Source organism: Bufo bufo, chromosome 3 (genome assembly GCF_905171765.1).
Source record: "Bufo bufo chromosome 3, aBufBuf1.1, whole genome shotgun sequence".
NCBI lineage: Eukaryota > Metazoa > Chordata > Amphibia > Anura > Bufonidae > Bufo > Bufo bufo.
The window spans coordinates 486,100,736-486,127,469 of record NC_053391.1 but is presented as its reverse complement, the minus strand read 5'-3'; the positions used below and the strand labels follow the sequence as shown (position 1 = coordinate 486,127,469).

The window sequence follows — 26,734 nt, the reverse complement described above, 5'->3', positions numbered from 1 at the left end:
CACAATTTTAGACTAATATATATACTCATAATCACATTGCATCTAAACTATGACACAAACATATAAATCATATGAAATATCCATACCTCAACGTGACGATGAGCCGTTCCTCAGGAGAAATGCAGCGCCTCATATTAGTGTCCTGGTAAGTGAGGCCAGGACGCAGAGACGCCAACAACAAATCAAAGCTGCTCACAGACATACGACAATACCCATGAAATTTCTCAGGATGCTGTCGCAGATCCATGTACAGCGTGTGGAAATGACCCTTCCTGCGCCGCTGACAGAGAATTGGGTGAACCCAATGCCTCCTCCTCCTCGGTTCCACGTTCAGCATAGTTGGCTGCTGTTCCTGTTCCCGAGAAATCAGCCAGCACAAGAGAACCAGTTCCTCCTCAGCCATGATACAACAGAAAATTGTAGCCACAATCCAATGTCTGCCAAACACAGGATTCCAAGTACGCTCTCAATGCTGCAACAAGCTGATAAAATTGGAGTAACAAGTCGCACATGACCAAGTTAAATAGGGGGAGTGAAAAAGGGGATGTGTTCAAGAAAGATGTTCACACCTTTTTTTTGTTCCGTTTGCGATCCGCAAAAAACGGATCGTGTACTGAAACCATACGGATATTGTTTTTTAAAATAAGGAACGGAAACGGAACGGAAACGGAACGGAAACGGAAGCAAAACGGAAACAAAAAACGGAACAACGGATCCGTTTAAAACGGACCGCAAAAACATACGGTCGTGTGCAATAAGCCTTATATACAGGTTCCATGGGTGCAGCAGAGAGGCCACACCCATGGAGCAGACAGAGAGGATTAACTCCTAATAGCACACAGGGGAGTTAACCCATAAAGAACCACAAATGACACACAGGAACGGAGCTGCAGCGAGAGCATAGACAGAAGGTCACAGCCAAAGGTAACGACTGTGACACTCATACCAAAAAAGACTGAGTGCTGTAATAAAATCAAAAGGTGCTTCAACAAAGTATTAGTTTAAGGGTGTGCAACCATATTATTTTATTTTTATATTTTTTCTTCCCTCTACCTAAAAGATTTCAGTTTTTTTTCAATTGAGTTGTACAGTTTATAGGTCACGTTAAAGGGGTTTTGCACTTTGTTTAAACTGATGATCTATCCTCTGGATAGATCTCCAGCTTCTGATCGGCGGGGGTCCGACACCCGGGACCCCCGCCGATCAGCTGTTTGAGAAGGCAGCGGCGCTCCGGCAGCGCCGCGGCCTTCTCACTGTTTACTGCAGGCCCAGTGATGTCACGACTTGTATCAATTGGCCTGGGCGGGGCTAAGCTCCATTCAAGGGAACAGAGCTTAGCCATGCCCAGGCCAGTGATACTAGTCGTGACGTCACTGGGCCTGCGGTAAACAGTGAGAAGGCCGCATCACTGCTGGAGCGCCGCTGCCTTCTCAAACAGCTGATCGGCGGGGGTCCCGGGTGTCGGATGCCCGCCGATCAGAAGCTGATGATCTATCCAGAGGATAGATCATCAGTTTAAAAAAAGTGCAGAACCCCTTTAAAGGTGGAAAAAGTTCTGAAATAATTTATCTTTGTCTCATTTTTTTACATCACAGAAACCTGATATTTTAACAGGGGTATGTCGACTTTTTATATCCACTGTATGTGCACCAGGCTACAGGAAGTATATATATCTTCCAGGGAAAGCTGGGTGAGATTTTTATGGAATGGCGGGCAGGTTGGTAGTGGGGCCTATCATTCCCTTCCTAGCCAGTACAAGATTTCTTTATAACACAAGACCAGCTCCTTACTGGGCTAGCTAGGTGCAAAGTGTGAACTAAAGAAGGGGCCATCTGAGGAGAAACACCCTGTCTGGAGAAACTGTTACCATGATTTCTGGCCTCAAAGTGGACATTTATTCTTGGGGTGAGGAAACACGTTAATTTTCCATTTAAGTGAATAGAATGAGTAGTTCTAATTACACTGCACCGCTGCTACACTGGAGATGACGTGCAGATAAACTGTAAACCCCTTTAAAAGGACCTGTCACACCCTCACAGAAGCGCGACCGGATGCATACCTTCACAGCAGCATCACGCTGGTTTCCTTTTTCTTCTAGAATCTCCTATTCAGTCACTATTGAACCTATCATTGTATTGGTACCTGGTAGCAGTGAACTGTTATGGGGAGAGGTCCCCAGGTGAGGTGACATTCTATTGACAGTGACCACTTGGGACTGCCCACCTGAAAGAGTAATATGGCTGCTTGGTGGGGACTGGGTTCAATAATTCAGTTCATGTCTAGTTTTTTTCTTCCATTGGAGGTAAAGATTGGGACATACACCTTCGATGGAAGGTTGCTATGAGTGCCAGAGGGTAGGTAAACAGTTCAATAGGTCAGCCATTACCTCCCACTGTTACCGCAGTATATGTTTGTTACTGTATACAAAAAAAGCAGCATGGTTTCCCATACAGTAAGATCATCTTGCACACGACTGTTTTTTTTTCCAAGTGGCATCCGTTTTTATAACTGATATCACTTGGATAGAAATAGAACCAATGCATTCCAATGGCGTACACTAGTGTATCCGTTCCGATATTTTTAGATGTATGTTTTCACCGATCCCAGCCCCCATCAGGCCTCTTGCAGTCTATTGGATCAGTGAAAACCCCATCACACTGCAGAATGATAGGTTAATTCTTGCTGGATCTCTGCAGACATCACTCAGCCTCCCTCATCTTGTCCCATGTCCATGCATCCCACCCGCAATAGTTCATTACAATAGTCGTGTACACAAGGAGACCGCCCCCAGCAACCAACATCTTCCTCTTGTCTAAGCGACGTTGTGACGTCACTGGGCGGGGCTCGCTGTGAATGGACGGTGAACCTGACGCAGCGATTGGCTACCGCCGTGGATACCTCTTATTCTGGTCGTATCTTCCCGTGAAGAGGAAGCGAGGATTGGTCCTGTCAGTTGGCCCCTCCTTGTGTTCGGGAGGACACACAGTTGCTATGGAAATAGACATGGCAGCCAATAGCCACAGCAGGTGTGAGGTGACGCGCCGGAGGCGAGGCTTCGGAGCTCAGCGAGGAGGGGTGTTGCAAGGCCGGCGCGATACGCCGGGGGCGGCTAGCGGATAAGCACCGCTCAGTGGGCGCAAGAGGCAGAGGGGGGGCAGGTCTCCGGGTACCGGGCCAAGCAGCCCGGCCTCTTTCCCATGCCTCGGGAAGCCGCTGCAGAGGGGCGGCGGCGACGACGGAGGAGGAGGCGGAGAAGCGGCGTGGTGTGAGGAGCGTTGCATGCCGCCGGGGAGCGGAGGGGGACGATGCGCGAGTATAAGGTGGTGGTCCTAGGGAGCGGCGGGGTCGGCAAGTCGGCTCTGACCGTGCAGTTCGTGACCGGAACATTCATCGAGAAGTACGACCCGACGATTGAGGACTTCTATCGTAAGGAGATCGAGGTGGACTCGTCCCCCTCCGTGCTGGAGATCCTTGACACGGCCGGTACCGAGCAGTTCGCATCTATGCGGGATCTGTACATCAAGAACGGGCAAGGCTTCATCCTGGTGTACAGCCTGGTGAACCAGCAGAGCTTCCAGGACATCAAGCCCATGAGGGACCAGATCATCCGCGTCAAAAGGTGGGGGTCCCGGGGTATTGGGGAGCCCAGTCATTGTGCAGGGCGTGGTGCTGTGTGCCAGCAGTGGGATTGGGGCTCTGCAGCTGGCAGCACCATTGTCCGGGCCCTGGGCCTGCCCTCCGGATGGGTCTTTGTTACCTTCTGAGCATGTCCTGCAGGGTAGTAGATGCCATGGAGGACCTCTTCTCCTCCGATCAGCTGTGGATATTTACATGGCTGCTGTGCTTTGGCTTCTCTATGATGATGGAATGTCAAGAAACATTAAAGGAAATGTCACCGTTAAAGGGGTTTTCTGCAGATGGGTGCAGCCTGTTGATGTGAAATCTGCAGAATACCTCTCGCCTCTTGGATGCCCGCACACGTTGCAGATTGGGAAACGCAGTGTATAATATAGTGCCAGTAACGAGACCAATCTCAGGTGCACTCTGCTTTTTTGGCTACGGGGATTTTGAAATCCTCAGCATGTCAATTCTTGGAGTATTTAACGCTTTTCAGTGCAAGAGTGAGATCTGAGGCAAATCTCTGCCAAAATACGCAAGCAACACGTGTGGTTTCTGGTGCAGAAACAGAAATCCATGCAGAATTCCTGCAAGACAGCCCGCACCCGTGTGCACGTAGCCTGACTTTGGCCCCCCTCTGGCGGTTTTGGCGCTCCCTTGACCACTGTTGTGTCCCATCTCTGCGTCACCACAGACTGCTGCTAGCACTAAGCTTACAGTCCAGACTTCATTGTATAATGCAAAACATATAACTTGTTTCACTTCCTCGAAATTCAAAGGTGTGCTTGCAGTCAGTGAATGGAAACATTCTTATTTACATCTGTAGTTCTGAGAACTGATACAATTGTAGCAAACTCTCTGCTGTGAAGTATTGGGTCTGTGTAGAACTTCAGGCTGCCATTAATCAGATCTTGGAAATGAACCATTGAAATAGAAAATCTATTAGAATTATATTAATGATGTAAATGTGAGCGGCAGTAACTCCGCACGGACACTGCTCAGTAGTGGCCAGTGCCTTCTGCTTCCCGCCTCTGTCCACTGTTATGTTTCCTGCGGTGGCTGCGTCCATCTGATCATGGGGTTTGTCAGATGTTGTACCCCCACTGATCTGATATTGATGACCTATCCTGAATACCTAAAAGGCGCACAACCCCTTTTAAAGGGTTTGCCGGACACTACTGCATCCAGTCACTGGCCTCAGCAATATACAGCACCGCAGAGACCACTGAATGACTGCAGTGATCACATGGAGTATATAGGCACGTCACCACTGCAGCCAAACTCCAGCGCAGGGGATCGGAGCTGCATCAGGGGATGAAAACTCAGGTGTATATATTCCTTTATTTTATCACAATTGCTGGTTCTGAAGAAATGACAGATGACCCCTGTAACCCCTTCCTGACATCCGCTGTACAAGTACAGCAAATCTATGGAGTTTATGGTTCTGGCTCAGGAGTTGACCCTTTCACAGTTGTGTCCATGATGGGAGATGACTCTCATCAGGGACATTTAACGCCTCATACTGTGGTCATTTGTGACCACAGCATCTGAGAGGTCATTTAGAAGAGGAACCCTGCAAAGACTGAATGAAAGATGCCTTTGGTTAATAAGGTTGCTGGGAGGCTTATGAAGGCTCCCAGGCCTGCCATTGTAAGGTTCTTAGTAGTGAAGTCCTTATGGAGCCTTGCAGCACATTTCTAGGCTCATTCTCTGCTTGGCGTGGGATTCATCTAACATGAGCATTTGTCAGACTGAATAATGGGTGGCGCCGGAACTGCCTGCCGGATCCGGTAATCTGAATGCAAATGAATGCAGATCCGTCTCACAATTGCATTGTGATACCAAATCAGTCTTTCTGGTTTTTATCCGGAAAACCGGATCTGGTATTTTATTTTATTTTCCTAATTTTTAAAGGTATGCGCAGACCGCAAAAGCGGATCCGTTTTGCCGGCACACTTGGGTCCGGATCCGGCAAGTGTTCAGGATTTTTGTCCGGAGAGGAAACTGCAGCAAACGTAAGAGGGACTGAACTGAAGACATCCTGATGCATCCTGAACGGATTACTCTCCATTTAGAATGCATTAGGATAAAACTGATCAGTCCTTTGCCGGTATTGAGCCCCTAGGACGGAACGCGATACTGGAAAACAAAAACGCTAGTGTGAAAGTAGCCTAACATTTCTACTGAGACATCAGTGCTCTTGGCCAACGAGTGCTAGTCTTGTGTGTAGAAATATGTATGTCGTAGAAGTATTATTGCAACCTCCGTGCAAAAGACATGACCCCCCCCCCCTCACTCCATACTGTCCAAAGTATATTTTCCTGTGATACCCTCTTTGCTTGCGGGAGTCAGTAGTGCAGGTTTGCCAGGCAAACTGAATGAACAGCTAGCTTTGTAGTCATTGCATGAGCACACAGACCAATCTCCTGGTATGCAATCCCATACACAGCAAGTGTAAGCCTTTCTATCATACCACATGTTTAGAGTGACTAAGTTTACTCTGTTTAACCCCTTAAGGACTCAGCCCTATTTCACCTTAAGGACTTGGCCATTTTTTGCAAATCTGACCAGTGTCACTTTAAGTGCTGATAACTTTAAAACGCTTTGACTTATCCAGGCCGTTCTGAGATTGTTTTTTCGTCACATATTGTACTTCATGACACTGCTAAAATTGGGTCAAAAAAGTAAATTTTTTTGCATAAAAAAATACCATATTTACCAAAAATTTTGAAAAATTTGCAAAATTTCAAAGTTTCAGTTTCTCTACTTCTGTAATACATAGTAATACCCCCAAAAATTTTGATGACTTTACATTCCCCATATGTCTACTTCATGTTTGTAGCATTTTGGGATTGATATTTTATTTTTTGGGGATGTTATAAGGCTTAGAAGTTTAGAAGCAAATCTTGAAATTTTTCAGAAATTTACAAAAAACAAATTTTTAGGGACCACTACAGGTCTGAAGTCACTTTGCGAGGCATACATAATAGAAACCGCCCAAAAATGACCCCATTCTATAAACTACACCCCTCAAGGTATTCAAAACTGATTTTACAAGCTTCGTTAACCCTTTAGGTATTGCACAAGAGTTATTGGCAAATGGGGATGAAATTTGAGAATTTCATTTTTTTGCCTAATTTTCCATTTTAACCCATTTTTTCCACTAACAAAGCAAGGGTTAACAGCTAAACAAGACTGTATCTTTATTGCCCTGACTCTGCCGTTTACAGAAACACCCCATATGTGGCCGTAAACTACTGTACGGGCACACAGTAGGGCGTAGAGGGAAAGGTGCGCCGTTTGGTTTTTGGAGGGCTGATTTTGCTGGACTGTTTTTTTGACACCATGTCCCATTTGAAGCCCCCTGATGCACCCCTAGAGTAGAAACTCCATAAAAGTGATCCCATCTAAGAAACTACACCCCTCAAGGTATTCAAAACTGATTTTACAAACTTTGTTAACCCTTTAGGTGTTGCACAAGAGTTATTGGCAAATGGGGATGAAATTTGAGAATTTCATTTTTTTGCCTAATTTTCCATTTTAACCCATTTTTTCCACTAACAAAGCAAGGGTTAACAGCCAAACAAGACTGTATCTTTATTGCCCTGACTCTGCCGTTTACAGAAACACCCCATATGTGGCCGTAAACTACTGTACGGCCACACAGCGGGGCGTAGAGTGAAAGGTGCGCCGTTTGGTTTTTGGAAGCCAGATTTTGCTGGACTGTTTTTTTGACACCATGTCCCATTTGAAGCCCCCCCTGATGCACCCCTAGAGTAGAAACTCCATAAAAGTGACCCCATCTAAGAAACTACACCCCTCAAGGTATTCAAAACTGATTTTACAAACTTTGTTAACCCTTTAGGTGTTGCACAAGATTTAATGGAAAATAGAGATACAATTTCAAAATTTCACTTTTTTGGCAGAGTTTCCATTTTAATATTTTTTTTCCAGTAACAAAGCAAGGGTTAACAGCCAAACAAAACTCATTATTTATGGCCCTGATTCTGTAGTTTACAGAAACACCTAATATGTGTTCGTAAACCGCTGTACGGGCACACGGCAGGGCGCAGAAGGAAAGGAATGCCATACGGTTTTTGGAAGGCAGGTTTTGCTGGACTGGTTTTTTTGACACCATGTCCCATTTGAAGCCCCCCTGATGCACCCCTAGAGTGGAAACTCCAAAAAAGTGACCCCATTTTAGAAAGTACGGAATAAGGTGGCAGCTTTGTTGGTACTAGTTTAGGGTACATATGATTTTTGGTTGCTCTATATTACACTTTTTGTGCGGCAAGGTAACAAGAAATAGCTTTTTTGGCACTTTTTTTTTTTTTTTTGTTATTTACAACATTCATCTGACAGGTTAGATCATGTGGTAATTTTATAGAGCAGGTTGTCACGGACGCGGTGATAACTAATATGTATACAATTTTTTTTATTTATATAAGTTTTATACAATAACTTCCTTTTTAAAACCAAAAAAAGTTTTAGTGTCTCCATAGTCTAAGAGCCATAGTTTTTTCAGTTTTTGGGCGATTATCTTGAGTAGGGTCTCATTTTTTGCGGGATGAGATGACGGTTTAATTGGCACTATTTTGGGGTGCATATGACTTTTTGATCGCTTGTTATTACACTTTTTGTGACGTAAGATGACAAAAAATGGCTTTTTTTACACCGTTTTTATTTTTTATTTTTTACGGTGGTCACCTGAGGGGTTAGATCATGTGATATTCTTATAGAGCCGGTTGATACGGACGCGGCGATACCTAATATGTATACTTTATTTTTATTTATGTAAGTTTTACACAATGATTTCATTTTTGAAACAAAAAAAATCATGTTTTAGTGTTTCTTTAGTCTGAGAGCCATAGTTTTTTCAGTTTTTGGGCGATTATCTTGGGTAGGGTATGATTTTTGCGGGATGAGATGACGGTTTGATTGGTACTATTTTGGCGTACATATGACTTTTTTGATCACTTTTATTACCTTTTTTGGGAAGTAAGGTGGGCAAAATTTTAATTTTCTCATAGTTTTTATTTTTTTATTTTTATGGCGTTCACCGTGCGGGGAAAGTAACATGACCGTTTTATAGATCAGGTCGTTACGGACGCGGCGATACCTAATATGTGTAGTGTATTTAATTTTTTTAATTTTTATTCAGTGATGAATGTTTTTTTTTTATCTTAACTTTTTTCACTTTTTTTCACTTTTTTTTTGACCCAGACCCACTTGGTTCTGGAAGATCCAGTGGGTCTGATGTCTGTATAATACAGTACAGAACAATATATATTGTTCTGTACTGTATTTTACTTACACTGAACAGATCTGTGCTTTTAGCACAGATCTGTTCAGCACCATGGACAGCAGGACGCCTGAGCAGGCGTCCTGTTGCCATGGGAACCCTCCCCGTCTGCTCAGAACTTCGCAGACGGGGAAGGGTAAGCACGGGGCTGAGGGGGGCTCTCTGGGAGCTCTCTCCCTCTCCATCGGGGGGCTGCAAAGGCACAGCAGCCCCCCGATGGAGAGGGAGGGAGCTCCCTGACCGACGACAGTTAACTTTTTCCATACAGCGGTCCGTACGGACCGCGGTATGGAAAGGGTTAAACGGCTGACATCTGCACAGATGTCAGCCGTTTATACCAGGGTGCCAGCAATGTGCTGGCACCCTGGTATAACCACTAGAAGCCAACGATCGTTCATGGGGAGGCGGGCGGGGGATCGCGATCCCGCCTGCCGCACCGCCCGCCTCCCGCAACGCCCCCACCGCATGCGACACCCCCCCCCCGCACCACCCGCCGGCATAAAATCGTGCAGGGGTGCAGGGGGGGGGGTGAAAAATATAGATTATAGGCACTCAAAAGTTTCTGATCCCCGCGGTCAGGGACCGCGGGCATCAGAAACTGCAAAAAGCGCAGCAAACCGCAGGTCTGAATTGACCTGCGGTTTGCTGCGATCGCCGACACGGGGGGGTCACATGACCCCCCCTGGCGTTGTCACAGGATGCCGGCTGAAGGATTTCAGCCGAAATCCCGTTCCGTTTAACCCCTCGGGCGCCGGAATACTGATTTCAAGTTAGGACGTACCGGTACGCCCTGAGTCCTTAAGGACTCGGGAAATAGGGCGTACCGATACGCCCTGCGTCCTTAAGGGGTTAAATCTGGCCCTTAGTTTTTACCCCTCTGCGCACCTCAATGTATCTATGGTATAGAGCTCAGAAGTTGAGAGGCTAATTTCTCACATTTAACAGTCTATTGCATCTGAGCAGTTAGAGGGGAGGGGGTCCCCTCTATTCCCCCCCAACCTCTCCCCATCCAGCCTGCCATGTTAGGATTCATATGATGCCAATACAATACAGAAGTATTACGGTGTAGTGTACAAGCGATCAAATGATTGCACATTCAAGTCCCCTAGTATGGGACTAAAATAATCTAAATAACAGTTAACTTTTTTTAAGAATATTGAAAAAGCACAAATGTTAAAAAGCCGTTTTCCCATGTATTATACAAAATAAGAAATTTCTATTGCCGCATCTGAAAATGTCCAAACTATTAAAGGGGTTGTCTGGGGTTAAAATTATAAAAAAAAAACATGTTATCTCACCATGTATAGCTGATTCAAGGTCCCCCATGATGTTTTTATGTATTTTTACCACTTCTCCAAGGCTCCAACGTTCCCCCAATGATTGTTTACATGTATGTTACGTGTGCGGTAACTTCCTACCGCACTGCCTTGTGGGTCCTAGCGCAGCTCAGCATCGCGTTGTTTGAGCTGTCCATATTACTAACAACTCCTCTGTGCATCCGCCCCCCTCATTGACATTCCGCCTCCTGCCGCACATATCCCTCCCCCTTCTTAGTTACGCCCCTAAACCCACTTAATCTTACGCCTGCACGCTCAGTCCCTCCCTTCTAACATGCACTCACTGTGCTCTGCATAATTAGCTTCTGTGACGGTGACGTCACCGGACCAGAGGGGCGTGGCTTAGTGCTGTGTGTTGCCGCCTAGTTACCGCCCTCCGTGCGCTCTGTATAATGAGTGTGGCTGGCAGTGACGTCACCAGGCTCCTTGCGAAGCGGAAGAAGAGGCTTTGCTCTCCACAAAGGGGCCCGGTACGTCACTCACTTTGAGAGAATCTTCACTTCCGGCTCCGATTTTTCAGATGTGGAAAAGGGGCATCAGAAAATGCATATAAAGGTAGGACATGCATGTATGGACTGTTTAGGTGTCTGGGGTCCACTTAAACCAAAGTCCCCAATCTCGGACAACCCCTTTAAGACTTGTTTATCTCACACAGTGAATTCTGTCATTAAAAAGTGCCATTAAAAAACTATAAAAATGGATTACGGTAATTGTTCTGAGCCACAGAATAAGACCATGTTATTTAATGGTATAATGAAGGCAATTTTTTTTCTATTCCACCCAAAAAAGTAGGTTTTTACAGTTTTCAATACATTATATGCAATGTTAAAGGAAATGTGTCTTTAGAAAATGAGTTATTGTTCAATTCATTTGTTAAACATATTTTTTGAAGAGTTTTTGGTGATCTTTTTAATTTTCCATGTCCATATCTATCGTGGGCATTCGCTCTGGTAGTTAGGACTAGCGGATGCAGTATAGAGGCAAAGTGCACAGTTCTTGAATCAAACAGCGGTGTTTATTCACACATTGGTGTATAACAAAATGCAGATCAGGTGTATAACAAAATGCAGGTGGCATGGTGTTTGTTCACACACAAGGAAAGTCCATAAACAATAAGTCACCTTTTCTCCTGGGTGTTAATTCACACCCTGTTAGCAGTTCAGCTTCATCAAGTCCATAGGCAGCCTGTTCGCCTTTAGAGGGCCTAAGTCCTCCAGCCCGGCTCAAACCTCAAATCCCAGAACAGACTCCTAAGCTCCACTGTCAGAGGGAGGTAAATTCACACACATGGCAGTGCTGGCTAGTTTCTATGCCTGGCAAAACCCGGCCTGGAACATGGGGAGTAGGCACCCACCCAGCACTTTGACTACTCCCAGTAAGAACCGTCCCAGATCAGCTATGACAGCCATGCTAAATCTCAAGGTGTCAATTAGCAATAGCTGCTGCTGACACATAAAATACTGGGTCTTACTAAACCGAGGCCAGGAACCTCAGTGACACATACCTTCCATCCCCAATGATTCCGGGTACCTTCTTACACTATTTTTATGAAAATGTTAAAAATCCTGTGGTTTTTGCACTGGGCACTAAACCTAATAGGTACCTCTTCTTGGTCTGTAAGATTTGAATGACATTTATCATATAACACAGGATACACCATTTGCAATAGGTGATTGTCAAAGCTAATCTATTATTTTCTTGTACAATGACCTCTGCACAGATCACAGAGCGTGCCCAGAAAACTCTCCCATAGAACTCTCCCCCCAGATTGTGTCTATGGCTTATGGTGGATGCTGTAAAGCAGATCTCTAAATGATGTAAAAACCAGCTTGGGCAAGATGGATGGCAGCTGCCTAAATTATGTTTAGGAAATGGTTGTTTAAAAAAAAATACAACTGGTTCTGCAAAAAACAAGTCCTCATACAGCTATATGAAGTAAAAAACAAAAAGTTTATGGCTTTGGGGGAGGGGGCGAGTAAAATGATTGGCTAGGACTAGAAACAGCAGCTGATCACCGCAGGTTCAGCTGACTAAACTGTTGCCAGCTATTTATATATTTTCATTAATGCTCAGTGACACATTCTGGGACAGAGTTACTAATCCTGTAGACACTGCAGCTTAGACATGCTGAATGGTAAGTTTGGTATATGGCAGAACACTTTGGCCCAACTTTATACCACCTATTTGTTGGCTTACTTTGCTACAGAATTTAGTGCCATAATTTTGATTAAAAATTATGTATCTTAGGCTAGGACTACATGGTGATGCATCGCAGAAAAGTGGTGCAACTTGCTGTTGGGCAACTATTTTAGAACTGTGATTTAGCTGTAGAAACACAGCCAAGTCATAGGCGAGTTGTGTGTTGCACACACCTTACATTAAAGTCAGTGGAGTGAACGACGTGTGTGATCTGAGACGCAAAATCTATCAGGTCTGGATTTTTTTAGAAGTGTTTGCAGTAAATGCATGTTGTGTGACACTTTGACAGCTTGACAATCATTAGGTCAAATGTCACATGACACATCGCTGTGTAGTCTTAAGCCATGCTCTGTTTCCACTAAGCCACATCCCCTTGGTGCAGCTAGGTGCAAGGAATTTTTCTAAAACTAAATGTATTGCAACAAGGTGTATGTGCAATCGCTTTAAATGAGGACCTCTATCTCTGAGGTTTCAGATGGCTTTAAATAGTCTGTAAAACACGGTTTGTGTGCCAGCCTCATTTCCTCAACCAACTGCTGCTCATTTGACCTGAACTCAATGCATCATGGGGATCTATGATGCTCTGAGTTCTAGCATGGATCTGCTTTCCTGTGCTCACAGCATTATTTGAGTGTTGGACAGTAGACCCAACTGTCAGTAAGGTACTAAGTTTTGGTCAGAGGAGCCATGGTCCGTTTGGGAAGAGAGTTGTGGAACGGCTGGCGATTCATGGACTGCACACAGCCATCTGAAACCACCCTTAGATGTCTCTGGTTTTCAATAAATCCTCCAAAGATTTCTCCCAATGTATGTAAGGCTGAGTTCACATCACTATATGGCTTTCAGTTCTTCTGGTCCATCACAAGAACAAAAAAATAAAGAAAAAAAATTGATCCGTTATTTTGGGCATGCTGCGGTTTGCTCTCCGGTATGAGAACGCAACCAAACGGAACAGAATGCATTTTGGAGCATTTCGTTCTGTTCAGTTACGTTTTATCCCCATTGACAATGAATGGGGACAAAACAGAAGCTTTTTTTTTTTTTTTTTTTTTCAGTATTGAGACCCTATGACGGATCTCAATACCGGAAAACCGGAATCTCAATACCGGAAAACCGGAATTAGACTTACCGGTAATTCAGTTTCCATGAAATCACCATGACTGCCACAAGGAGATTGACCCATGACCTCTGTGGGGGCAGGAAACAGAGAAGAGGTTAAATTGCCCCCTCCCACCGCCACACCTCAGTGTTCCAAAGATATCAAGTGCCAGAAGTGTATTAGTATTTCCCAGTATTACATCATACCAGAAAAATACTGGTGAAAGAACTTCAAACAAAAGAAAGGGAGGGAATATATGGGCCCTCATGGTGATTTCATGGAAACTGAATTACCGGTAAGTCTAATTCCGGTTTTTCCATATCACCATGACGGCCACAAGGAGAGTTATAAAATTATTTTTTATGGGTTGGGGCAACTGCTTGAAGGACCTTCCGACCAAAGGAGAGGCCAGAGGTTCCAGATAAATCTAAACGGTAATGTTTCACAAATGTGTGAATACTAGACCAGGAGGCGGCCCTGCATATATCATCCAGGGAGGCCCCTGCTCTTTCAGCAAAAGTAGTGGAAACAGCTCTGGTAGAGTGAGCTGTAATATTGGAAGGAGGATCCAGATTCTGATTCTTATAACATAGGGTAATGGTGTCCTTAATCCATCTCGCAATAGAGGATTTTGAGACCCTGGATCCCTTATTTTTTCCAGCAAATTTGACAAGCAGGCTGTCAGACTTCCTGAAGTCCCTGGTGGCTTCTAAGTATCTAAGGACTGTACGCCTAATATCAAGGAAATGAAATTTCTCTTCCTCCTGATCCTTGGGATTGTTAAAAAGGATGGAAGGAAGATCTCCTGGCCTCTGTTGCGGTCTGAGGCTACCTTTGGCAGGAAACCTGGGTCTAGTTTAAGTACAATCTTATCGTCAGTGATGGTAAGGTATGGTTTCCTAATAGAGAGAGCTTGAATCTCTCCTAGTCTCTTGGCAGAAGTAATTGCTATAAGAAAAGCAGTTTTGAATGAAAGAAATTTAATTGAACAGCTCTCCAATGGCTCAAATGGGGAACACATAAGGTTGTTGAGTACTAAATTTAAGTCCCAGGTTGGGCTGCGGGATCTTAGCGTGGGTCTAAGTCTACAGGCAACTCTTATGAATCGTTTGACTCATCTATGGTCTGCCAGGTCGGCATCAAAGAAGGCGCTTAATGCCGAAATTTGGACTTTTAAGGTGGATGGAGAGAGGCCCATGTCCAGACCTTTTTTGTAGAAATTCCAGAATTTTCTGGATGTTAGGCCCTACAAAATTTGGATTCTCTTCACCTGACCATGAACAGAACCTTTTCCAGATCTTCAGGTATATCGCAGAAGTTACTTTTTTCCTAGAACATCTCAAGGTGGCTATAACCTTGTCTGACAGGCCCTGAGCCTTTAAGAGGGAGACCTCAGGATCCAAGCCGTGAGCTTCAGGTACTCCGGATAAGGATGTAGCAAAGGACCCTGGTATAGGATGTCCCCTCTAAGTGGGAGTCTCACTGGTTCGTCTATTGCTAGTTTCAAGAGAGGAGCGAACCAACTTCTCTTCGGCCAGAACGGAGCGATCAATATTACTGTGGTTCTTCCCTCCTGAATCTTCTGAATGACCCTCGGGATGAGAGGCAATGGAGGGAATGCGTACCCTAGATCCCAGCACCATTTTAGGGAGAAGGCATCTATTCTCCAGGGATGATCTCCAGCATTTAGGGAGCAGAATGTTAGTACTTTCGTATTTTTCCTTGATGCGAACAGGTCTATTGTAGGAAGCCCCCATCTTTGGGTTAGCATACTGAAGACCTCTGGATTCAGTGCCCACTCTGTATGATCTACCACTTGTCTGCTCAAAAAGTCCGCTTCTAGATTCTGGGATCCCTTCAGGTGCATTGCTGAGATGGATTTTAGTTCTTTCTCTGCAAAGGAGAAAATTTCCTCAAGGAGACTCCAGAGTATCTCAGATCGAGTACCTCCCTGATGTTTCAAGTAGGAGACCACGGTCACGTTGTCCGATAGGACTTTCACGTGCTGATCTCTTATCAGCTGTCTGGCGGAAAGTAGAGCTTCTCTTACCGCATACAGCTCCCTGAAATTTGAAGATTGGGCAGATATCAGATGCTTCCACGTTCCCTGGAAATAAGCTCTGTCGATTTTCGCTCCCCAACCGGATTGGCTGGCATCCGTGAAGATCGTAATCAAAGGCGATTTGATCCATGGGACTCCCTGGGAAAGATTCTTCTCCTTCATCCACCATGAGAGAGATCTCTTTACTGATCCTGGGTTTGGAAGCTTGGAGTCCAGAGAGCCCTTTCTTCTTGTTCCAGTGGGACCATAGCCAGTTCTGTATTACTCGGCAGTGAGCCTGCGCCCACTCGACAGAAGGTATACAGGAGGTTAGGAGGCCGAGTAGGCTCATTGCTTCCCTCACTGAGCATCTTTATCGGCGTTGGAAGTGCCTCACCTTGTTTACCAAGGACTGGATCTTGCTCTGTGGTAGGAAGGTTGACTGAGTTACGGAGTCTAGTGTAACTCCCAGGAACCTCACCTTCTTGGATGGAACTAACATTCACTTGGATTCGTTCACTATCCATCCCAGTTGAGACAGGCGGGACAGAAATATTTCCAAGTCCGACAGCAGGAGTTCTTTTGAGTCTGCTATAATTAGAAAGTCGTCCAGATACGGCACTATATTTAACCCTTCCTGTCTGAGTGGGGCTATCATTTCTGTCACCAATTTGGTGAAAAGCCTTGGAGCAGCTGAAATTCCGAAGGGTAGTGCTATGAATTGGAAATGAAGAAGCCGATTGGAAGGGTCTAGAATCGCAAATCTTAGAAACATCTGGGTGAATGGGGACATGCAGATAAGCGTCTTTCAGGTCGACCGAGCACATAAATGCCCCTAGTCTTCTCAGAGGTACTATGGATCTGAGAGACTCCATCTTGAACTTCCTGTAAAGAATAAACTTGTTCAGTTGTTTCAAGTTTATGATGGTCCGGAAGTCTCCTTTCTTTTTTTCTCACTAAAAATAGGGTTGAATAGTACCCTCGACCTCTTTGAGACGCAGGAACTGGGATTACTGCACCCTTCTTCACCAAGTCCTGGACTCCTTGGAAAATATTTAGGTTGGAGGATCTGGTAGGCATCTTCGTGATGACGAATCTTGGAGGGGGGAGAGAGGTGAACTCGATCCTGTAACCTTGCCGAATGATATCCAAGGCCCAAGGATTTCTTGATGTTAGTGCCCATGGACCCAGGAAATCCTTCAGTCTCCCCCTACAATGGCGTCACTGTCTGTCTTCGAATTTAGATTGGGGCTTAAGAAGGAAGCCTCTTCCTCTACCCCCTTTGGGATAAGACCAGCGGCCTGACTTGCCTTTCCCTCTAACAGCCTTGTTTTGTCCACCGTAAGACCGAAAGGACTGGTTCTTTCTAAAGGACTTTTCCTCAGGGAATCCCTTTTTCTTGTCGGCCGCTTTCTCAAGAATCTTGTCTAGGACCGGCCCGAATACACATTCTCCTGAAAAGGGGATAGATACTAACTTTTGTTTAGAAATTCTATCGCCCGACCAAGACTTCATCCACAAAGCCCGACGAGCCGCATTGGAAAGCCCTGCCTCCTTAGCACAGAATCTAATAGATTCAGCCGATGCATCTGCCAGGAATCCCGTAGCTGATTTAAGTAGCGGGATGGACTGCAGGATTTCTTCCCTGGAGGTCTTACTGCTTAGGTGGTTCTCAAGCTCTCCTAACCATAAGTACATAGACCTGGCGACAGACGTTGCTGCGATGTTGGTCTTAATGTTAAACATGGAGGCCTCCCAAGCTTTTCTTAAAAGGGCGTCTGCCTTCCGCTCCATAGCATCTTTCAATTGGGCGGCATCCTCAAACGGCAGGGCAGTTTTTTTGTTAACTTTCGCCACTTGCACGTCTATTTTTGGGGTCTCATCAAACAACTTAGACTGAGAGGGGTCGAACACTAGTCGATTTTTAAATTCTTTGGAAATCCCCAGTCGTTTTTCTGGTTCCGACCATTCCTCCAAAATCATTTCTCTAATATGTTCGTTTATGGGGAAGACCTTGGATTTTTTCACCCTGAGTCCCCCGAACATTTCATCCTGAATGGATAAGGACCTAGGGGTTTCTTCAATCCCCATTGTCGCTCTGACTGCCTTTAGTAAGTCACCCATCTCTTCTGAGGAAAAATAACATTTCCTATTATTTTCATAGATTTCTCCTTCAGAGAGAGAGAGAGAGAGATCATCCTCCCACTGCACGGAAGTAGAAGCTTTATCGTCAGCATCCTCGGATCCAGAGGTAATGATCCTAGAACGCGGACGCTTGCGAGAGGGCTCGTCCTGGGAATCAGACGGAGCAGCTCTAGCAGCCCTGATTTCTTCCTGAACCACAGATCTGATATTCTCCATAAGGGACGATTGTTCCTGCTGGACCACATCACAAATACACTCCTTACAAAGCTTCTTTCCATATTCGTCAGGCAGTCTTTTAGCACAAGAGATGCAGCGAGGAGGTTTTTTAACCTTTTTTTGAGCCTCTTTAGCCTGAAATAAATATGGAATAGAGGCATCAGAATAGGCCTAGTAGAAAATACAGTGCCATAAAAAAAAGAGGACCCCCAGAGGGATACTTACAGGAGGCAGAGAGGGAGCATCAGGCTCCATAACAGTTTGTAATTCAGGACCTGACATATTTTGAAGTAAAGTGCAATCGCAGTACTCACAGACCTCAGATCAGCGTTCCTATGGCCGTCCCGCCTTTTATTCAAACTGCTCTGTCCTCCTGCGCTTTACTTCCGGGTTGCGTCACATGACCGAACCCGGAAGTGACGTCACCGACGTCGGCGTGCGCACACGCCCGGCGCTACCAGCCCGACCCACAGGGGAGGAGGAGGAGGAAGATTGCGGCCCGGGAGCAGGCTCCAGACCAGCCGGAGCGAGTCCTCCCGATACCCCCCAGCCCAGCATAAGCACGCGGCCGCCGGCGGACTGGGGGAGCTCCGACGAGCTTCAGGTAACCGTCCTCGGACCCTCCTGGAGAAGGAAAAAATAAAAAAGACGATTTCCCATCTTCATCTCCCTGCCGACCGCAGGGAGACTCTTCTCTGACCCTGGCCACAGTGGGGACAGGAACACTGAGGTGTGGTGGTGGGAGGGGGCAATTTAACCTCTTCTCTGTTTCCTGCCCCCACAGAGGTCATGGGTCAATCTCCTTGTGGCCGTCATGGTGATGATATGGGAAAATATTAACGCTAGTGTGAAAGTAGCCACAAGAATGAAGTGCTGGGGACATGTGCACGCTGCCGCTCCATTCAACTTTTTGGTCCTGCTGTAGAATGGCAGAGCTCTCAACTCTGCTTCTTCTCAGCAACTCTGCCCCCTCGTTGTTGTGATCGTGGGGCTGGCTCCCAGCAGTCAGACCTATGGAGAGGAGGCAAGTTCTTTTGGTGGAACAACCCCTTCAGTATACGTTTCGCTAAACTATACAGTGAATGCACTAACATTTATGAGCGTTCCCAGAAGGTTCACAATATATCTTTCCAATTGCATATCCACACACAGTAGGACCAGTTTCATAGGAGGCCAACTAACCAGTCCATATCAAAAGGGTTGTTCCATTAAAGCGACTTATTCCACATGATAGGAAATAAGTGTATGATCGGTGGGCTTCCAACCAATGGGTGCCTGTGTTTACCTTTTTTAAATGGAGTATTGGCCCAATTCTATGGGACTGCGTAGATGGCCAAGTACAAGCACTCAGCAGCCCCATAGAGGTGAATGGAACGGCAGAACACTAGCAAGTCCCCCACTTCATTCAAATAAAGAAACATGGACCCCGATTCTAGTCATCCACAGGGGCTCAAGTGGTCAGGCCGCCAGTGATCAGACATTTTTCCCTTATCCTGTGGGGAAGGCATGAGTTGTTGTAATCGGACCACCCTTTTAAAAGGTAATTGAAGTATACAGTAAAAAGCGATATAAACATATAGGATGACATATAAAGCGCCATATAGATGTTTCTTGGGCTCAATTGAAACTTATAGCCCAAATGCTGTACTTTAGCCTTGGCAACCTATATAGTGTCAGTGCCGGCTACAATATATATGAAGTGATGTGGGAGATTTTCATCCCATGTATGTATTTGCATCAGAATAAAAGTGAACGAGAAGAAAATGGTTTATCCTTTCAAACGCGTGCCCTGAGCAATATTTTGTTAGCTTTACCTTACTGGTACATGATGGACTTTGGGCCATTGATCCATGCATAAAAAGAAGTGCAAAGAAAACTACCGTATTCATCTTACATCAACAAGTTTTGAACCTAGAAGATAAATGCATAGCTGAATCCACATGAGAAAGATGCCCTGGTTGTATTTATATATATATTTATTTTTTTATTATCTCCCCACCACCACAAGATCACTGGGAAGAGGTTCTTGACACTCTCAGGGCTCATGCACCCGAGCGTATGTATTTTGCGGTCTGCAAAAAATACGGATGCCGTCCGCGTGCATTCCGTATTTTGCGGAACGCCTGACCCCTAATAGAACAGTCCTTGTCTGTAATGCAGACAATAATGGGATATGGTCTATGTTTTTGCGGAACGGACATACGGAAGCAAAATGCACACAGAGTAACTCCCGTAATTTTTGTGGATCCATTGAACTGGTCCACAAACGGTCCGCAAAAAAAACGGAACGGACACAGAAAGAAAATACGTTTATGTGCATGAGCCCTTAACTCTTTCAAAACTGGGTCAATTATCATTTTTGAAGTTGTATTTTGTAATGACTCCATGTAATTTGCCATATCTTGTATTGGGAAAACAGGGAAAAGTTTTGTGTGGGTGAAATGGGCAGGCAGGGTGCATTTTGATTTATTTTTTTTATTTTTTTTCATTATGGCGTCCACTGCACACAATAAATATTTTCTAGGAAAAGTTATTTTATATTTATGAGGTCTCATGGCCTCATAAATAAGCGAGACTCAGGAAGCTCATGAGTTTTCTCTGATGTGTACAGCCAGCATTAAGCACTGCTGGTCTACATTAGCGGAAAAGTGACACCTGAAATCTGCATGTCTGACATTACTTTATGCCCTCAGACAAGGTGGCTGCCTCCATAGACAGAACATTTAAAAAACAATCTACAATCAGAAATTACAAATATATTTTATATTTTACAATTCGTAAAAGAATGTAGGTAATACATTTCTATTGTATTTTATAGATGTAGGCAAATCATCCATTAACATTTAGACTGCTTACATGAGGTGAATAACTCTTTTACGCTTACCAGTAACTGGGTTTCCTGAAATATGCTGTTGTGGAGACTTCCAGGAAACCCAGTTACTAGTAAGTGTAATTGCACGTTTTCCTAGTCCTCTCCATGATAGCATCCCTGAGATATACCACTGAATAAAATTTAGGGAGGGACCTAAACTGAAGAGGGTGGTAACACTCAAAGTAGACAATGGAAAATATCCTCCAATACTGCATACCTCTCTTACAACAGAAGACTCTTTCAACCAGGAGAGGGGCATTACCTAGCTCGATTAAAGGGGTTGTCTCATCATGGACAATGGGGGCATATCGCTAGGATATGCCCACATTCTTATAGGTGCGGGTCCCGCTTGGACCTGCACCTATATCGAGAATGGAGCCCCGCAAGTAAGGGAGGGCACATGTGCAGCCTCCCTCTGTTCATTTTCTATGGCGCCAGCGAAAATAGCCAAGCGCTGGCTCGGCTATTTCCGTCGGCCCCATAGAAATGAATGGGAGTGGGGGCCGCGCATGCGCGGTATGCTCCTATTCACTTCTATGGGGAGGTGGCTTGGTGGTGGCCGGACCGGAGTCCTCCAGCCACCACCTTGCGGGGCTCCGTTCTCGAGATAGGTGCGGGTCCCAGCGGTGGGACCTGCACCTATAAGACAATGGGGGCATATCCTAGCGATATGCCCCCATTGTCAATGATGATACAACCCCTTTAATGCCTGCAGAAAGACTTCCCTCAGAAAAAGATGACCAACCTTTGCTAGAACAGATTTTTTATTATTTTTTTTATTTTATTTCTGTGATATAGGGTAGACTATATATATGTTTTCTATATAAGCTTTCAGGCAGCCAGATGGTCTAACACCCAGTAAGCACAAAGGCTCTAGGCCTGTGATGGCTAACCTCTGGCACTCCAGCTGTGGTAAAACCATGACTCCCAAGATGTACACTTGCTTGACTGTTCTCAGAACTCCATAGATATGAGTAGATCGGCACTCCAGCTGTGGTAAAACTACGACTTCCAGCATGATCTACTAATTTCTATGGAGTTCTGAGAACAGCCAAGCAAGTGTACATCTTGGGAGTCATGGTTTTACCACAGCTAGAGTGCCGGAGGTTGCTGACACCTGCTCTAGGCCATGGCCTGGCTGAGGTGCCACACTTCGCTGGCAAGCATGGTGGGCCAGAGGTGGGCACAATGCTTCTGTAGTAAAGCAGAAGCCAGCAAACCAACCTTAAGAAAAAACTGTTCACAGCTAAAAACTAATCACGTGTACATTACCCAAAGACTAACTAAACCATATTAAACAAAAAAATCTAGCCATGTTTAATGAACACCTCTATAGCTAAGTAGACACTAGGGGGGGGGGGGGGAATAAAAGTATAGGTTTTTCGTTTTGCCGTATGGGATAAATATTTCTGTATTTTCATAGTACAGGCATTTTTGCACACGGTGGTGCCCATGATGTGTGTTCAAATTCCACACCAACTCATGCAGATTTCAGTGTGTAACGGCTGTGAATTTCTACAGGAGACACAGAGGCACTTTTATTTTGTCTGGAGCACTGTATCTGCGTAGTCTGTTCAGTCCCTGGCGCCTGCACCATTAATCTTGGTGTGGGCAGCAGGGACTGAACAGAGCCCAACAGCATCACTCTGGGTGCCTGGCAATGACTAAAGCTGGAGAGGAAGCCTATACTGTTTTCTTAACTCCTTAGATACCACTGACTGGAGCATCTAGGCAGACAGAGGGGGGATTCCTGAGTCACAATCAACCGCCTATTAACACGGTTGCAGGATGCTGGTGTGTTGCCATTGCAGCCAGGGTCCCCAGGATTGCATGGATGCATGCCAATTAGGCCGAATGCACACGGCCGTGTTCTGCGGCCAAGAGCGGTCCGTGGTATGCCGGGCTGGATTCCTGTTCAGAGCAGGAGCGCACGGCGTCATTGGTTGCTATGATGCAGTGCGCTTCATGCCGCCGCTGCAGTACAGTAATACACTATACGAGTGTATTACTGTACTGCAGCGGCGGCATGAAGCGCACGGCGTCATGGCAACCAATGACGCCGTGCGCTCCTGCTCTGAACAGGAATCCAGCCCGGCATACCACAGACCGCTCTCGGCCGCGAGACACGGCCGTGTGCATTCGGCCTTAGACTGTGTCCTAATAGACAGCATGTCACTGTTATAGTAATAGACTGTAATGCATAGATATACAAGGTATACTAATGCATTCTAAATACGTCCCCTGGTGAGACTAAAAGATAATTAGAGGTTAATAAAGTTGTGTTTTTTTTTTTTTTTTTTTTTTTTTTTTTTTTTACAGCTATTCTCTTTACAACTTGTAAGAAACACTTGGCAAAATAAATTAGAAATTGCTCGCAATGAATTTAGCAGTTCTGTATTTGACTGACAGCACTGTTCATAGACTGGAACGAGCTCTGGAAATATTTAGAAAATGGCCTATTGTTTAAATTACCTTTTTATATAAAATATATATTTTTAAAGAATGTGATTGGTATTTTAAATTTTACATAATATTTATATGAAAAAAACAAACAAAATAAAATCCTGCAGTTTTCACACTGGCCACTATGCCTAATAATAAGCGCCACTTCTTGGTCTATACAGATCACTTTACTGCAGTTACCTGCTTATCATTACAGGCAGGATTAGAATGACAGGTATCACCTATGTAAACAGAGAACGCAGGATCCAACATTCACAATAGGTGATTGTCAAAGCTTCTCAGCTCCCTCCTAACCTATGCACAGGTTACAAAGCATGTCAGAAAACTCTCCCATAGAAGTCATTGAAGTCCCCCCCCCCGTCCATTGAGTCTATGGCTCATGCGGCTGCTGTAAAGCAATTCTCTAAGTCCCCTTTCACACGGGCGAGTATTCCGCGTGGATGCGATGCGTGAGTTGAACGCATTGCACCCGCACTGAATCCCGACCCATTCATTTCTATGGGGCTGTTCACATGAGCGGTGATTTTCACGCATCACTTGTGCGTTGCGTGAAAATCGCAGCATGCTCTATATTCTGCGTTTTTCACGCAACGCAGGCCCCATAGAAGTGAATGGGGTTGCGTGAAAATCGCAAGCAAGTGCGGATGCGGTGCGATTTTCACGCACGGTTGCTAGGAGACGATCGGGATGGAGACCCGATCATTATTATTTTCCCTTATAACATGGTTATAAGGGAAAATAATAGCATTCTGAATACAGAATGCATAGTAAAATAGCGCTGGAGAGGTTAAAAAAAATAAAAATTTAACTCGCCTTAATCCACTTGCTCGCGCTGCTGGCATCTCGTCTGTCTTTCTTTGCTGAACAGGACCTGTGGTGAGCATTCATTGCAGGAACAGGACCTGTGGTGACACACTGCTACCAACTTATATTGCCAATAATCTTGGAGATGTGTTCATCACATTGGACATCAGGCTCCTAGTGGAGTATTATGCCTCATTTGTGTTTCTAGTGTTATATATATTCATTCAATGTAATTTCTGTTTCCTTACAGATATGAAAAGGTGCCAGTAATCTTGGTTGGCAACAAAGTTGACCTAGAAAGTGAACGTGAGGTATCATCCAACGAAGGACGTGCCTTGGCTGAAGACTGGGGATGTCCTTTCATGGAAACATCAGCAAAAAGTAAAACTATGGTGGATGAGCTCTTTGCAGAAATTGTGAGGCAAATGAACTATGCAGCCCAGCCAGATAAAGATGACCCTTGCTGTTCTGCGTGCAATATACAATAGCGGTTTTAAGTAATTTAGGTAGACATGACTATTTTAGCCTCAAAGGTTTAAATAAAAGTTTTAATTTTTTTCCATGTGTTTACCCAAAGAAAAGATTTGCAAGAGGACTGCATCTGAAACATGATTACTGTATGGACAACCCATCTTGATCTGTAGTGTGGACAATTACGGAAAAGGTAATTTGCGGCATTCATTTCTACAGCTGACACAGCAATCATGTTCCACCACGTGAACGATGTAGATTGCAACAGGACTCTATTCCTACAAGATAAAGGTAAGACCATGCATGATGTGGCAACCTCAACTACTGCAAGCATTCTTCCTGAACTGGACAGCAAGGGGCACTTACATTTACGAAGCTGACTGACATCCATCCCATTGTGTTTCTGACAAAACAAAAATTCCAACCCATCTGCATTACCCCAAAAAGGATGAGGAAGTAACTGAATACAGAAGATGAAGACTTTGAACATGGGACAGTCATGTTTTGGGAAATTAAGCCATGTTGCACCCAGTTGAGGGAGCCAGGTTTTTCGGTATGCTTCCCATTTATTTCGGACCTCGATATTTCTGACGTGGTTCTCACTATGTTATTGGCTTGTTTCTATTTAGCGTAACAATTTGACTGAAAGTTAATAAGATTTTTTTTATTTTTTTTTATTTTTTAAACTTGATGCTGACAGGCCATTGTGAAGTGAATGTTGACGTGACAAGGTGCTGAAGATACGCCGTTTCATTTAGGTCGGACGCAAGTATTTGCATGGGCAACTGCACACAAATGCAAATTACCTGCTTAATCTTGTTCGAAACAATTTCAATGGATTTACAATTTGAGGGCAGAAAAATCAATATTGCATATGGTCATGAGAAAAGAACCACCCATACTCTGCTAAACCTAGCATCATCTTCTGTTTGGTAGAATAGTTTTCTTTTGTGAGAGTGAGAAGCTGTGTGAATGTGCCGTACATCTGTTTGCTGGTTTACAATTATCGTATTTGAGCTAAGGTTCATTGTATTTGCTCCACAGTGTAAAATGTGTACACTGAACTATCCCAGAGAAGTGCTTTCTTGTGGCTCAGAATAGAATGTGTTATGTCACACAAAAAAGTCTTCCCCACCCCCCCATTGGCTGCTTTTGAAGAAGGACACTGGGGGGTAACAAATTTTAGCACATTTAGGTATGTTATGTTTCCTTACGTACAAGATTTGTTTTCTTTCCCATTTCTGCTCTGCCTCAACAACTCCCAATTCAATCTATAATTTTTAACCCTTTATTTTTGTGCAGTGGAGTAAAATGAACAGAATGCGCTATGTTATTCAGCTAGAGTTATTGTATTTTGTTCCAAGTAAAGACATTACAATCAAATGTCGTATTTTGCACATGTGATTGACACCCCCATAAATATGTCCTTTTTAAAGCACTACAGACATTCTGGTGAACCTCTCTCCATGCAGACTTTTTTTTATTTTTATTCTGGTCTTGAAAGTCTTCGAGACGGACATGCACCTTGAAATGCAGTAATGCATTTTTAAGTATCATTGTTTGCCTGTAAGATTCTTTTATTTTGGGAAAGATCTTTGCAAGTGATTGAAATGCTTTCCATTAAATCGTTGAATGTGCAGATGTCTCTGGTGTTTGCAGCACACATTTTTCAACAACTGGCAAGAAATAAACTATATTTAACTTAGTTCTGTTTTGGTTCCATTTAAATATATATTTTTTATTTTCAAGGTTTGACAAAACATAAAAATAAATACGAATATGTTATTGCAAAATGTCACAAGCTTTGCAGTGTATATGTTACTACCAGGAGTGCTGGAGCATTGTCTGTAAGGCTACTTTCACACTAGCGGTGTTACTGGATCCAGCAGGGTTCAGAAAAAACGCTTCTATTACTGATAATACAACCATCTGCATCCGATATGAATGGATCCGGTTGGATTATCGTTAATATTGCCAAGACGGATCATCATGAACTCCAATAAAAGTCAAAGGGGGAAGGATCCGTTTTCTATTGTGTCAGAGAAAACAGATCCGTCTCCATTGACTTGCATTTGAGGTCACGCCGGATCCGTCTTGCTCTGCATCCGAGGACGGAGGCAAACTACAACATGTTGCGGTTTGATCTCCGGTATGGGAACGCAACTAA

At 44.5% G+C, this 26,734-nt stretch overlaps 1 protein-coding gene across 1 annotated transcript; it reads left to right on the top strand.

Annotated features, from left to right (window-relative positions):
* The first annotated feature begins 3,061 nt into the window (after positions 1–3,061).
* Positions 3,062–25,675, top strand: RAP2A (RAP2A, member of RAS oncogene family). The gene is made up of 2 exons (XM_040425292.1): positions 3,062–3,619; positions 24,347–25,675. Exons 1-2 carry the CDS (start codon positions 3,306–3,308, stop codon positions 24,582–24,584), a joined length of 552 nt encoding a protein of 183 aa, XP_040281226.1. The 5' UTR covers positions 3,062–3,305; the 3' UTR covers positions 24,585–25,675.
* The last annotated feature ends 1,059 nt before the right edge of the window (positions 25,676–26,734 follow it).

Coding starts and splice junctions, on each gene's coding strand:
- RAP2A (XM_040425292.1), top strand. CDS start 3,306: ATGCGCGAGTATAAGGTGGTGGTCCTAGGGAGCGGCGGGGTCGGCAAG. Junction 3,620..24,346: donor CAGATCATCCGCGTCAAAAG/GTGGGGGTCCCG, acceptor GTTTCCTTACAG/ATATGAAAAGGTGCCAGTAA.